General features: G+C 39.5%; 1 protein-coding gene across 8 annotated transcripts in view; it reads left to right on the top strand.

The window, feature by feature from the left end:
- LOC144061421 (mitogen-activated protein kinase kinase kinase kinase 3-like) overlaps nt 1-14,613 on the top strand; it is a 40,183-nt gene that overhangs the window by 19,343 nt on the left and 6,227 nt on the right. For 3 of the 8 annotated variants that reach the window (XR_013296180.1, XM_077581882.1, XM_077581883.1), the window contains exons 15-28: nt 1,759-1,821; nt 4,643-4,695; nt 4,940-4,978; nt 5,741-5,815; nt 7,507-7,558; nt 8,976-9,345; nt 10,403-10,509; nt 10,653-10,694; nt 10,781-10,865; nt 12,962-13,041; nt 13,159-13,219; nt 13,310-13,427; nt 14,211-14,269; nt 14,422-14,525. Coding sequence is in view for 7 of the 8 variants with exons in the window: in XM_077581882.1 (XP_077438008.1) it covers nt 1,759-1,821; nt 4,643-4,695; nt 4,940-4,978; nt 5,741-5,815; nt 7,507-7,558; nt 8,976-9,345; nt 10,403-10,509; nt 10,653-10,694; nt 10,781-10,865; nt 12,962-13,041; nt 13,159-13,219; nt 13,310-13,427; nt 14,211-14,269; nt 14,422-14,525 (1,308 nt within the window). In the remaining variant the exon portion in view is untranslated. The remainder of the gene's footprint in view (nt 1-1,758; nt 1,822-4,642; nt 4,696-4,939; nt 4,979-5,740; nt 5,816-7,506; nt 7,559-8,975; nt 9,346-10,402; nt 10,510-10,652; nt 10,695-10,780; nt 10,866-12,961; nt 13,042-13,158; nt 13,220-13,309; nt 13,428-14,210; nt 14,270-14,421; nt 14,526-14,613) is intronic. The other 5 variants (XM_077581887.1, XM_077581888.1, XM_077581884.1 and 2 more) reach the window with 5 other exon arrangements.

Here is a 14,613-nt window from a genome sequence, read left to right as displayed (position 1 = left end):
ATCCAGTTAATTCATTATGGTCCTCCAGCTTAGCTGTTGCTGACCCATGTGATACTCATGACTACAGCGTCATTGTGTAGCATTTTTGTCATTAATTAAACATTGCCTTATTGAAATCATAGCTGACCCTCCGGAGGATTTCTCTACACGCCACTTTTACCTTAAGGAGTGCATGGAAACATGACTGGAGATATTTTCAAGTTTCTTGAAGGTGGTCTGTACCATATTTCCTCAAATCTTGGTGCTATGCTCAAATTGACGCCTTTTTTTTAACAGGTGGTGTCGTTAGTTGGTTGTAATACTTTTTGTTAGAACTGATATCAGCATGTGTTTTACAAGACCTCATTACCACAGCAGACATGGTATCTGTAAAGCTGATGTTTACAGAAGATGATGTCTGGCATATTGTATTGTAATCTACAGTGTGTGTATATATATATATATATATATATATATATATATATATATATATATATATATATATATATATATATATATATTATTATTATTATTATTATTATTATTATTATTTATTATTATTAATTGCCAGTATGTACAGGATTTTGATTATTTGGAAACATGATTTATGAATGCAAAAGTTCATTTTTGAGGGCCAACCTTCAATTTATTTATTTATCTTTTTATTTTTTTAAACAAAATTCACATAATTTTGTAACCCTACTAGTGAGCAGGTCAGGGAGTGGGACTACTGTAACTGGGGATGGAAGAAAGCATACCTAGATGCGTATGGTGATGAGACTGATCTTGTATTTGGTAGGACTGGGTATCAATTCTAATTTCAGTTCAATTCGATATTTCCGGTCCCATTCACTTCAGTTCAATCCAAACTGTCTAGGCCATGATAAAAACTCCACAAATATTACAATTTTAACAATAAAATAAATTTTTCTGATGCAGTAACTGGTCAAATGATTTAGTTTATTAATGAAAGTAACACGTCTTATAATCACTTAAGTGTTGCACAAATATTGGCATTGCAAGGATTAGATTTTTATATTGTAATTACATTTGTATATTATATTTTAGATATTTTCATATTTCTAATTCAATAACTGTTAATATAAACTAAAAAGATTCTGAATTGTTTTAAAGTGCAATAGATCAGGTCTTCCATAAATGTAAGAAAATACTTTTAAATTCACGTGAACAGTAAGATACAAAAAAAGTCCTTTAAAATTCTATTTTCTTAAGAATTTATGGGAAAAAAGAGATATTTAAATAATCGATTCATGGTTTTATGATTCGATATTGGGCTCAAAAAGGAAAATCGATTCAAGATTGATTATTTTATTTTTATTTTTTTAAACAGCCCTAGTATTTAGAGGCCAACAGTGGGAACAGTTGAACTTCTTTATGTAGCCGTATGTATTTGAAGATATTAGGAAATTATTTGTTCAAATAATTTAATAATTCCAATTTACCATTTAGGCCTAAATGATTCCGGTTCCTCTGCCGTTGAGTAAATAAATGCCACTATATAGGAAATATGGTATGTGTTTGTTTCAAATTAATCTGCAGCAGGTAATTCCTGGATTCATCTCTGTCCCCTCACGATTGTATCCTCTCTCCAGAACCCAATTTGGCCTTCATCCATTTTGTTTCCCCTTCGGTCCCATACATCATCTTCTGTCTTGCATCAATGCCACAATTCTCCCCAACCCCCCACCCCCTGTTCCCTCCATCGTCCAAGGTTGATGTATTAACTTGAGGTCTCTCTCGCTTTGTCTTGCTGACCAGTGTGATTCTGAGCCCTATCTGGACTGTGTTGAGGAGCTCTACTATACCGCGAGATCTAATCTGGTAGTACTCTCTCTCGTCTCTCTTCCTTTCTATCGCTCCACCCATCCCCTCCTCCAACCCCTTTCTTTTTTTGTTATTTTCATTGTTTTGATCATCACTAACCTCTTCCTCTCTTTCTTCCGTGTTTCTCCGCCGTTCCTAATCTCCGCCTCTTTCTTTTTGTATGTTCATTTCGGGTGATTGGTGTCCTGTTGCACTTCTGCTCATCTGTAAACTGCTCTTTGTTTCCAGCCTCATTAACTGTTGCTGTCATCTTTTTTTTTTCTTCCTTCAGAAGTTTGTACAATCACGTGAAAGCACTCAAACAGAACAATTGCTGAAAAGATGGTTTGCATGTATGTGATTTACTTGAAATCTAGTGCCTTGCTCCAAGGCACACTTGAGGGGGAAAAATAGAATTTTCCTCTTTGCAAAATGTCTCTCTCTATTTTTTGTACACTTCTGCTTTGTTTGAGGTGATCTAACCTTTCATGTATGGTAGATGAAGAAAACATTTGTCGCTTCTACGCTTCTCTTATGCGGTTTTTTTTTTCACCCTTTCTAATTTTACTATGCTACTTTTTCCTTTGAAGATGTCTTTTTCTCCCCGCCCTGGCACATGGCTGCTTACACATTGTGGCTTTACTTGGTGGTTTTTGGTAGACAAACTCATCAAGTTCAGCTCGATCCTATACATTGGACGGCCAAGTTACGTTGGGGGGTGCGGGTGGGTGGCGGGTTATGAAAGGTTTAGCGTGTAGAATTCACACAGGAATGCTAAATGGTTTAGCGGCTTGGGTGGCGCCAAACAGGCCGCAGCGGTGGCCATGATGACCACATTAGGGCGTGCAGAAGACAATGAGGAGGGCAGAAATCTTATAATTACGTTTGTTTTTCTGTCACTGTGGATAACATGCTAGAGCGAGAGGAAATTACTCCCGTTGGGATCGCGATGGCGGAAAGATGTGGACGCCATCAACGAGAGTGGTGCAAAGTTACAAAGCTTTTTGGCTGCCACCACTGCAATCCGCCTGCCGCGGAGTTGTTTTTGGTTGTTTTGTTTTCTTTGCATCCATGTGGTGCGTCAATCATGCTTGACTGCACAGAAATTCCAAACATGTTTTCTGAAGAAGTGGTTGATGTTGATGTTGATGTTGATGTTGATGTTGATGTTGATGTTGATGGCTTACCATAGGGAGTCACAAAAATGTTGGTGTGGCCGCCGGCTTTGGGAAAATTTCATACGGTTATAAACAAGCGAGGTCACATTGGGGTTTCTTAATTGCAACATGACCACTAGATGTCAGTAGTCATCCTACACGCTGTTCTTTTTTTAAACTTCTGTAAGGCTTGTGGTGTTGTCATGATTTAAAAGTGGAGTCAGTACTTTTAACACTGCTAGTAAGATTTGACTGTAGCTTCAATTGACTAATCAAGTCTCTGAGCAAACCCACTCCCATCATATACTCCTAATGAGACATGCACTTGATGTAATGTGGACTGTAAACAAGCCATTGCTGTTTTATTGGTAGCATAACGTATTTGTAATGGTGTAATGATAACACTATCAAAAAGGTGTTTACCTGTTGGGCAGAAAAGTTGCTAATTTCTGAATATTTACAGCTGCCTGTGGCCCCTCCACCACTGAAAGGCAGCTTCTATTTCCATTCCTGTTCTGTCACAAGTTCCATTCAATTTCTTCTTTTTGCTTTTTTGTTGCTTAGGTGGATAATCTGCAATAATTTTAGCAAAGCTCCTGAAGCCCAAGAAAGCAAATGAGCGCAAGGCTGGAGCGGGTATCGCCCCCAGTACATGGCAGAGGATTTACACACCTTCTGCTTTGATTGATTGTCTTTTTTCCCCCTTAAAAATCAAATTAGAGGTACAAAATGGGGCCAGTGAGAGATTAAAATAAAAACATATATATTTTTTAAAACATTTTAATTACGCACTACGGTTAGGTTTATACAGACAGTTTTAGCAAATAACAACAAAGTCCGTCCGTCCGTCATCTTCCGCTTATCCGGGGTCGGGTCGCGGGGGCAGCAGCTTTAGCAGGGAAGCCCAGACTTCCCTCTCCCCAGCCACTTCAGCTAGCTCCTCAGACGGGACCCCAAGGCGTTCCCAGGACAGCCGAGAGACATAGTCTCTCCAGCGTGTCCTGTGTCGTCCCCGGGGCCTCCCGCCGGTAGGACATGCCCGGAACACCTCCCCAGGGAGGCGTCCAGGAGGCATCCGAACCAGATGCCCGAGCCACCTCAACTGGTTCCTCTCAACGTGGAGGAATTTATTTATTTTTTTATTTATTTTGCGGGGTAGCGAGAATTATAAACTCCCCCTTAAAGTAATTAATGCCTAACCACTGTGCTTGGGGAAACTATCCAAATTCACCAGAAATTATTTATTTATGGCAAATTATGAATCTTTGTTTAACTGCTGATGCCTGAGACGTATAGTGACAGAAAGAATAATTAAATGCTATTTCACTAGATAGCAGAAAATACAATTAACTTGCTAGCCACCTGATACCATTAACACTTGGAAAAAGCAGATATTCACTTTATTAGCACATTTTCAACTGTCCTTTTTTGTGATGAGCCTCATTACAGCTGCGCTTGTAAGGCCACAATGTGAACACAAGCAGAAGACAAATACACCATGTGCCTGAAAAGGTCATGAACTTGTACTTTTAAAACACTTTGCTGCCATAGTTGAAGCTCCGCTGTCATTCAACAACAGTGCTTCAGTCTTATTAGTGATAATTTCATTGTGAATTAAAGTGCATTGCCAGCCATTTGTATATGATATCCCAATAGTGATGAAATTGTGTCTTTTTTTTTAGGACTTGCAGTTGGAGTATAGTCACGATTCGCCTTGTCTGCTTGGAGGGAACAAGTAAGTCCTCTTCACTTTGTCTTTCATTGCCTTTGCGCATAATTCTTCCCTTTTAGTGTTCCTAATTGTATCATCTTTGAGTCTTATTGCAAATAGAAGCCACTTTCATATTTGCTGTCTCAGAACAGGACGGGTAACTGTCAGGCCAAGATAGAGCACATCAAATTAATTAAAAGCTTTATTTACTTTCCTGCTTGCTCCCTGTTAATAATAACGCCCTCTCCACTTGTTCTTGTCAAAACAGGAGTCTTCTCAAATCGGTTGAGGAGGAGCTGCAGCAGAGGTGAGTCCGACCTCCTCCTCCTTCACTCTCGCGTGCGTCCTGACTCGGCACCCTTTGAGTTTGTATTGGCGTTCTAACCACCACATCAGCCAATCACCGTTAACCCGCGATTAATCGGGTCTGATCACGCACCACTAACGACTCCTTGCTGTTTCCGGTCTGTCGGGGTTTTGCACTCAGCTGGGTTTTCGCTTGGCACTTTAATATCAGGGAGTTGAAAGTTTGCGCTTAGGTGCCGCTTTTCTGCATAGCATGGCTTGCGCAAACTGACACTCCACACATGCACATGGTTGTAGTTTTTATTCAAGGACTCGCAAATCTGCAGGGATTCTTTTTGCTTTGTTTTCTACGCCGCAATCTGTTGCTACACATTCATTCTTGATTCTGTTTGTAGTTATGAGTGTACCATTTATGTTGATAATCTGGTGATATCACATGTATACGCTACGCAAGAAGGAAATCAAATTTCCTGATGAGTGGAACTCTTAACTGTATAGTACAGGAAATTTGGCTTCATTGTCTTTATTTTTCTGTTTGTAGGAAGTTGTTTGAAGGGTTAGTGGTTTATTTGTGGATAAAGCTTCACACAGCTCTAATTCCTCCACCCCTTACCTTTCTTCCTCATCTTCCACCTCCTCCTCCTCTTCCTGCTGTCATCTCCTATACCACCTTTTGCTTGCATCCTTCCTCCCCTCATCTTTCCTACCTCAAATCCCCGAACTCTCCCCTCCCGCCCTCTCCTATCTCCACCTCCGCTCCCAGGGGCCATGTGGCACACTTAGGGGATGATGAGGATGAGGATGATGATGGTGCAGATGATGATGAAACTCACACTCAGTAAGTTTCCCCTCCCATGCAGTCCTAGAACGGGAGGCCTCTTCCTCGTTTCCCTCCCTTGCCCGCATCAAAACGAAGATGAGGAGCGGAGGAAGGAGGAGGAAGGCTTCCTGTTTGCACTACAGTTTCATCCACGCATTTCTATGCTGCTCACCGCACCATCACGCCCCTTTTGCCACCTGTGTTTGTGTGTGCGTCTGCATCTTGACAGCTTTTCATCTCAACTATTAATTGCCATAACCCTAAAACTCACCTGGAAGCCAGTATTTTAGCATGTTTTTGCTGCATTAAAACAACAAAAATTAAACATTGCACTTACAGCCCTAACAGGATGCTCATAATAACACTAAAGATGAGCGTGAATGATGACTGGATTCCAGTTTAGGGTCTGAGTGTAGCTTTGGTGATTGTAGATGCTTCTTTGTCCACCTTTAGCACCCTTTGCCATCTCTGTGCTTCCTTGTTTGTGTTTGCTTACATGCCAATGCTGCTTGTTGCATCTTTTTCAAGTATTCATTGACATGCGGTTTCTTCCCTTACTGTGTAAAAGCAAAGGTGGAAAGGGTTAAGTTTTCTGCGCTTTGCTTTATTTTACGCCATAGCTGGATAATAACCATTTCATGGACAGAAAGTGAGATTGACATGTTGGGTGCATGGGCAAGGCACTTTGTTTACAGGTTCAATCATGTGCCTCGTGCTCATTTCTGTATTTTATTCATTATCCAGCTGCTGTCCATTTTAATTTGCGTGTTCATATCATATGCCATGGATCTCTCATTAACAAGCTAGTTGTAATACATTTGCACTCTTATGAAGCAGAATGGTGTCAAATCTCTGTCATTGTAGTGTTGATGGAGACATAACGGCCCCTTCCAATTGACTCGCTAGCGCCTCTCTATGTAAAAACCTCATTGTTGGCACTACAGTTCCCAGAGACTTCACACCAGATTGCTTGATTTGCGGGCTTTTTGTGTGTAACCTAGAAGACACCGTGGTTTAGCCGTGTCAAATAATCATTAAAGGAGACATATTTTAGCAATGCTTTCAAAAGAAGCATTTCCTGTCTGACGTTTTTTGGTCAAAATGCATAGAATGAATAAAAAAAAGAAGAAGAAGCAAGCCCTCATAAAGACGAGCATAGCAAGAATTTTTTGTATTTTCCCTGAAGAAGGCAGCACTTTGCTCTTTGAAGCAGACAAATCACCAAACACAAATACTCTCTTACCCCCCATAGTGATAACTTTGATAAACAATTAATATGCTGCTCAGAAGCTATTGCTGATCTCCACTAACACTACAGCTTTGCTTAACCTTTTGCTTTCACATAATATTGCTTTTGTGTAATGTGCTTGAAAATGGTAAAACTTTTCCTAGTCTATCTAAAAAAAATTAAGTAGCTACCAAATTTACATGGTTCTGTAATTTAACACTTGGTGGGTGGGAATGCACTCCAGAAACTTGGCTATTTGTATACTAAGCAATTAAAGAGCCAATTGTTAATAATATGTCCCCTTTAATTGATTTTTGAGTAGTCAACATCAAATAGTATTGTTGCATTTGTAGATGCAAACTACACCAGTTAAGGTGTTGCAACTGTCGTAGTAATGCCTACTAAAAATGTGATTCACTATTCTGAGCTGTCTTGCCATGCAAAGTCAGAGTCACTCTCTCTCCATTTTCTCACTGTATAGTAAGATGAACACTATCCTGAGACCAAAGGTCCCACCCCCGCTTCCGCCCAAGGTAGGTGTCAGACCTCTGGTGAAAGTGTCTCTTTGTTACAGTGGGACCTCTAAAGCCATTAATATAGGGAAAATAAGTAATGACATGAATAAAATGTGAAGAATTCAACAGATATATGCCATAATATTTGTCATTCTTCACAGAGGATAAAGAATATGTGCTTGTGAGTGTTATGTCTAAGCGTTGTTTGCGTTTAAATATTCATTGCTTAAAGGGTTATAACTCTGACATTCAGATGCTAGTTTCGTTAGCGATTATTTGGGTTGCCGTAATGGCTTATGAGAAATTTAGACGGTACTGAGGGGAGTTGTAATTTCCTCAGCAACCTCTGGGGCACCATGTTGACTTTGCTTGTTTGTAGGAGCAAAATAAACGATAAAAATCCTATTATCGAAGTTGCTACTTTAGTTAATCATGGAGTTCTTTGCTTTCATAAGAGTCACGCCCCTTCCGTGCGCATAAAGCAGACTTGGTCTACTGAGACCAAGCTTTTGGGATAGTATTTGATAATTTTTTGGATCACAATTGACAAGCCAGATGCTTCATTTATCATTCTGAACACATTTCAAACATTACCGCGATCATAAAATTATTGAATCCGCTAAGTTTACTAATTAGCTAAACTTAGGTGGCTACAGACATTACACACATCATTCATTTAAGATAGACATACAGGTTGTGTACAAAGATAAACAGGAGTTACTTGATGTCAGTCAAGTACATAGTCCGTGTATGTCCCGAATTATGTAGACTTCAGATTAATTAGGAGCGTCAGGATTCTTGAGGATAACCGATAGTGACCATTGGAAGGCACTGTTGTACCATATAACTTCCAAGGGGCATTGCCCCCCCCGCCCCCCCAAAAAAAAAAAAACAACACATGGCTAATTCCTGTGGATAGGCCAGACCATAAAAGAGGGTCTGGGGACTGCTTATCAGACAGGATTTCAGGTCTGTCGGAGCTGTGATATGCGTTTACTGGGGGTTATAAAACGAAGTCCAGTCCCCGCTGGAGGAAACTCAAAGAGTCCTTTTGAACTGAAAACACAGAGTTAAAACACGCACACACATTCCACAGGCACATAAAATGGAAAAATTGTGAGTGACGGGCAATATTCGTTACAGCGTTAAGCTAGTGGACTTTCATCAGTTATGTCATCATATAATTCTTAGTTTTATATTTCCCAATAAACTTTAACTAGTAGTGGCAACAAACAGCTTGAAAACTCTTTTTTAAAAATAATTATTCACCATCTACCAAACTGCTGCTTGTTGTCAAGTAAGTTAAGTTGAGCACACTGCCACTTTGCTGTTAATTATTTCAAAATTGTGCTCACAATTCAAAGCAAAAAGTCATCAAGGCACCAATTTGTTCTCGTCTGCCTGGAACAAAAATATGACTCTTTGTCTCGCCCAGCCCAAGTCCATCAGCTCGCCGCAGCCCAAACAGGACGACAGCCAGTCGCACAGCGGGTACGACGACGGCTGCGGAGGCGGGACCATCAAGCGCTGTCCGGTCCCGCAGACGCCCAGCCCGGCCAAGCCCGCCGCCAACGTGCCCCCGCGGCCGCCGCCCCCGAGGCTGCCGCCTCACCGCCGCAGCAGCCTAGGTAACGAGACCGCGAGCGAGCGCTCGGACGCGGACACGTCTGCCCCGGAGGATGATGGGAGCTTTAGGCATTTCTGGGAGTGGCTCCACACGCCTCACACAGAGGAGGAGCTGGAGGAGGCGTGGGAGGTGCTGAAGGAGGTGAAAGAGGAGCAGGAAAAAGAGAATGAGGACGAGAGTAAGAGCCAGTAGCTTGATAGCATCCTTTTGCCCCGTCCCTCCAGTTGTCCTCTCCTACTGATTTATCTGTCCCATGAGTCCATCAATATCAACACTTTTAACGTCTCCTGGGCTATGTTCGGAATCACTCCCTATCCACTATATTAGTGAGTAGAGATGGACATGAAAACCAGTTCTCAAAAAGAAACCCTAAAATTTGATTCCTAGGAATTGTTTGCTTTGTGAATGATTCCACTTATCGATACACTGGATATGCTTAGTTGAAGATATCCAAATGTAAGCAAATAAACCTATTATTTCATTCCCTCACCGAATAAGAATCAATAAAGTGAGTAATCAAATTTGGAATCAGAAGTGCTAAAAAAAATGTTTGATCAATTCCCATCTCTAGTAGTGAATATAAATCATCCCATACGCAGCCTCAATGTATTCCATGAGTTTTAAAGCAGTGAAAATGTATAAACAAGAAAATCAACCATGATGCCAGCACAGAAAAAGCCACAAGTCACAACACAGTGAGAAGTGCTTTATTAGTATCAATTTTAGCTTAAAATATATTTATTTGTACAATATTTAATATGGAAAACCCACATGTTGGCATAGATCTGGTACATCATAATTGTACAAAGGTGAAAAATAAATAATTCACCTGAATGGTCTTCCAAAGCTGTTTTTCATTTGAAATCTAACAATTCAAGATTGCGGAATGATTCTGAACACAGCTCATGTTTTTAGTTATTTTTACCCATCAGCTTTTTGCTATCTATGTCCTGACACTAATTGTTATCCACCTGATTGGTTGCTGAGTGCTGTCAATCATTTAACAGCAGCCTACTAGCCCTTCCAATAAGGATGAAGGAAGAGGAGAGAACTGTAAAGATGAATTCATGGCTACATTTATCACGCGAGCCTGCTCCCCTCTTCCCTCCCTGCCACCGTCCCTCACCCGCCTTGTAGTCAATTTTCGCTCTCTGTCGTCAGTCCCGTGAGTCCAATGATACATGATCTCCTTCAGCTTCACCCAAATTGACCTTCAATGCGTTGTATATCTGCAGGGAATGGCCTGAACTCACACAACGGCGAGCGCAGCAGTCCTGCAGACAGACAACAGTCCACTATGCCCCCTAGTGTTCCCATACGGAAGGACAAGAAAGATGTTCCGGTAATTTGTCAAACTAGGCTGACCACTACGAGTCTCAGAATATTAAGAGCATCAAAAATTACCCAATAAGAAAATATAATCTTTATTTTTGTTTTGAAACTGTATGTCAGCCGCTTTGTGTGTTTGTGTGTCGATCTATGTAGATGCCAAGTAGCAACGGGCTCCCACCGACACCCAAAGTCCATGTAAGTGTCTCCTTGAACTTTTTTTTTAATAATTCATCTTTAATATCATTCGTTTTTAATCACTTCTCCTCCGCCTGTGTTTGCAGATGGGTGCGTGTTTTTCCAAGGTGTTCAACGGCTGCCCTCTCAAGATCCATTGTGCCACTTCCTGGATCAACCCAGACACCAGAGGTAATAGGACCTAAAGGAGAGATTTTGTATTTTTTTGATTGATGGCTTTATGTAAATATAAATGAAAAATATGTGACCGGCAAAAGGGTCCTTGTGCCCAAAAAAATAATCAAAATTGAGATATTCATATATTCAAATTCTACACTTAATTCCATTTAAAATGATATACAGGTGCTCGTAAAAAAAAATAGAATATCCTCAAAAAGTTGAATGATTTACATAATTCCATTCAAAATGTTAAACTTTTATAGATTCTGGGCCCACAATGTAAGGGATTTCAAGTATTTATATGTTTGTTTTTACATTATTTGGGCTTCCAGCTCATAAAACCCATGAAAACAGGATGTCAAAAATTTTGAATAATGTGAAAAAAATCACCATGCATACTTCCCAGTGTTTTGCATGGGGGGAAAAAAAGATGGATAGGTGGATGGTATTTTCAAAATGATATGTCAATCTTCAATAGTTGGATGGATTCCCTTTGCCTTAATCACTGCCTTCATGTACCGTGGCATTGCCTGGAGGTCCTGGAGACCCAGGCTTTCTTGATGCTTGCAGTCAGTTCTTTGTTTTTGGGTCAGGTGGACCTCATTTTCCTCTTGATACTACTGTATTGTGGCCCTTGTTTTCCTCTTGTAATACAGTACTATCAAGAGGAAAAGGAAGGCCACCAGACCCAAAAACAAAGCGCTGTGACAGCAAGCATCAAGAAATCCTGGGCTTCCAAGCCCCCCCAGGCAATGCCGCAGCGCATCGGGCAGTGGTTAAGGGAAAGGGAATACAACCAACTATTGAAGATTGACATACCGTTTTGAAAATACCATCCATTCATCCATCTTTTCCCCCCATGCAAAACACTGGGAAGTATGCATGGTGATTTCTTCATATTATTCTAATTTTTTGGACATGGGTTGTTTGTTTTCATGGGTTTTATGAGATGGAAGCCCAAATAATGTAAACATAAATAAATACTTGCAAATCACTTAAGTTGTGGGCTCTGAATCTATAATCTATGAAAATTTGACTTATTGAATTGAATTGCGGAAATTATTCAACTTTTGAGGATATTCTAATTTTTTGACAAGCACCTGTATGGACATACCTCAAAATTTGAGTTTTGAGAAAACTAGGTTTTGAAAACTAAAACTAGGGTTTAAACTTGTGGTACTTGCATCTTTCAAAGGTCCATAGCAAGCAACCAGTACCTTAGGAAAAATAAGAAAAAATATATTAACCTGAAATTTTCAGGAACTGTAAAATATAAGTGGAAAGTCGATTCCAGCAGTAGACAAGGCCATCGTTCGAGATTTGAACCCTTTAAAACTTTAGGAAGTTTGACCTCTCCACAGATGACATCAGCCTCAACTTTGAAAATCAGATTAAGCTTACAACCCACCTTCTGAGGCATCAGCCAAAGATTGGTTATTTTATTGTTCTTTGTGGTATTTTCTTGCTTAAATGAGTTCATATTACTACCACAGTAAGAAATTTGATTTAATAATTTTATGTCAATTAAAAGATCATTTGCCATTTGATGTGGCCTGTGATAAGTGCTTTATTGATAACTTAGCATGGATGTTATATCTCAAATGCTTTTGGTCACATGAAGAAAATGAAAATGTCGTTATGGGTTTAACATCTTAACATTAATAATAGATGAACAAAAAAGTGGAAATAAATGACATCATTTTGCACACATCTTCAAAAGGAGTAGAAGGAAGAAAAAAAATCTACTCAGACGAGGATAGTGGCTTCTACTTTTAAAAGTGGAGCCGAGTGTTGGACAAAAATGGATTGCTCATATATCTCAAAAGTATTTATATTTGTGGAACTAGCATTTCATACACTATGCTTCTTGCAATAAACTAAACAAAATATCTGGCCGGCGTCACCGCATCGACAACTTCACTGACCAATCAATATCCAACAAAACTCCTTGCAGCTCTGCTTACCTTTTTTACTTTGCCATAATCGTGTTCCAGATAGTATAATTCAGCTGTGGCTTCACAGTCACGGATCTTCAGCCAAGCCTAACAGACAAATAATGCTGTTATGTTTGTCCAATACACAGCTTGTGTTGTTGTGTGGTGTTTTAGATCAGTATTTGATATTTGGCGCAGAAGAGGGAATTTACACACTGAACCTTAATGAGCTGCATGAGACCACAATGGAACAGGTGAGTCATACACTTCCTATTAGTGCAGTGTGTTTATTTGTGTGGTAAATACACTCATGTGGAATCACAAGATGTATTTCTGATAACAACATGCTGCATCTTTTGTGTCTATTGTAGCTCTTCCCTCGCCGGTGCACGTGGTTGTACGTCATGAACAATAATCTTCTGTCAGTATCCGGTAAGTCATTTCGCATTTGTCATGCGGCAGTTAGTTACAGCAATTGACTTGCTGTAAATAACAATTTAATGGTACTTTTTGTATTTGCAGGCAAAGCTTCCCAGCTGTACTCTCACGGCCTGCCGGGACTCTTCGACCAGGCCAGACAACTGCAGAAGTTACCAGTAGCCATTCCTACACACAAGCTTCCTGATAAGATGATACCCAGGTAAAGTGTCCAATGCCATAAATTGCGTGGTACTATAATAATTTAAATGTAACCCTCAGCAATTCAATCAGATTTTGAATATTTGTTTCCTGTTTTAAATGATGGGAACTGAGGTAAATCCCTGCAAGGGTCGCCATTACAGAAAAAAACCTGCTGGTGTTAATAATGCTTTAGCATATATAGTATAATATAGTATATTGTCATTGTCCGTGCTGTAGATACTGATCTTTTAATGAGCCCCAGAGGGAAAATTCAGAATAAAATGGATAAACTCCTTTTAATATCAATAAAATATTTTAATTATAGTAATAACTTAGTTTTATAGTGACTTTCAAGGGAGCCCATGACAAGGACTGGTATGTTTTTATAAAATACTGTGCGGTACATTACATTGTTGTTGTAATAATATCTTAGCTTTATCTTGGGTCTCACAAGGGACCCAATGACGCTTTGTTACAACATGAGACGAAATTATATCTTGACATTATTGATCACCACTTTGGCAAAAAGTTCAATATTTTGTTTTTAGTCTCATTTTGTACAGGTTTTTGGATTTGTAACAATTTTTTTTGACAATCTGTTTAATGACTGATGCTCTTATATGTACCAATAATTAAAGACATAAACTAACTGGTCTGTTTTTTGACTGGTTGTTAAATTGGGATCAACCTCTCTACCGCAATAAATAATAATAAAAAAATAATAAAATGAAATTAAAGAAATCAGTCCCTTTTTGAGTTGTATCTACAGTATTGTATTTTCTTTATCTTTTTTTTTGTTCAGGAAGTTTGCTGTTTCCACTAAAATTCCAGACACTAAAGGGTGCCAAAAGTGTTGCGTGGGTAAGTCTTTTTATTACCCTGAAGTCTCTAACATGTAGAATGAATGCTTCAAATGGAACATGTTGTGAAGATAATGAATGTTTTAAAAGTGCAATGTTGTTATTTGTAGTATAGTGCGACATGTATCTTAATTATTGCTGTTTTGTGTGCAGTGCGCAACCCGTATACAGGCCACAAGTACCTCTGTGGGGCCTTCCAGTCCCATGTAATGCTGCTGGAGTGGGTGGAATCAATGCAGAAGTTCATGCTCATCAAGGTCACTGTCAATTTTCTCATATTTTTTTTCATCACAATTATCTGTTCTGTTAATTAAAACTCATCGTTTGTTTTTTTTGGGGGGGGCG

This window comes from Vanacampus margaritifer, chromosome 12 (genome assembly GCF_051991255.1).
Source record: "Vanacampus margaritifer isolate UIUO_Vmar chromosome 12, RoL_Vmar_1.0, whole genome shotgun sequence".
NCBI classification, from domain to species: domain Eukaryota; kingdom Metazoa; phylum Chordata; class Actinopteri; order Syngnathiformes; family Syngnathidae; genus Vanacampus; species Vanacampus margaritifer.
Note: the sequence above shows the minus strand (reverse complement) of the source record. Positions and strands in the feature narration are given on the sequence as shown.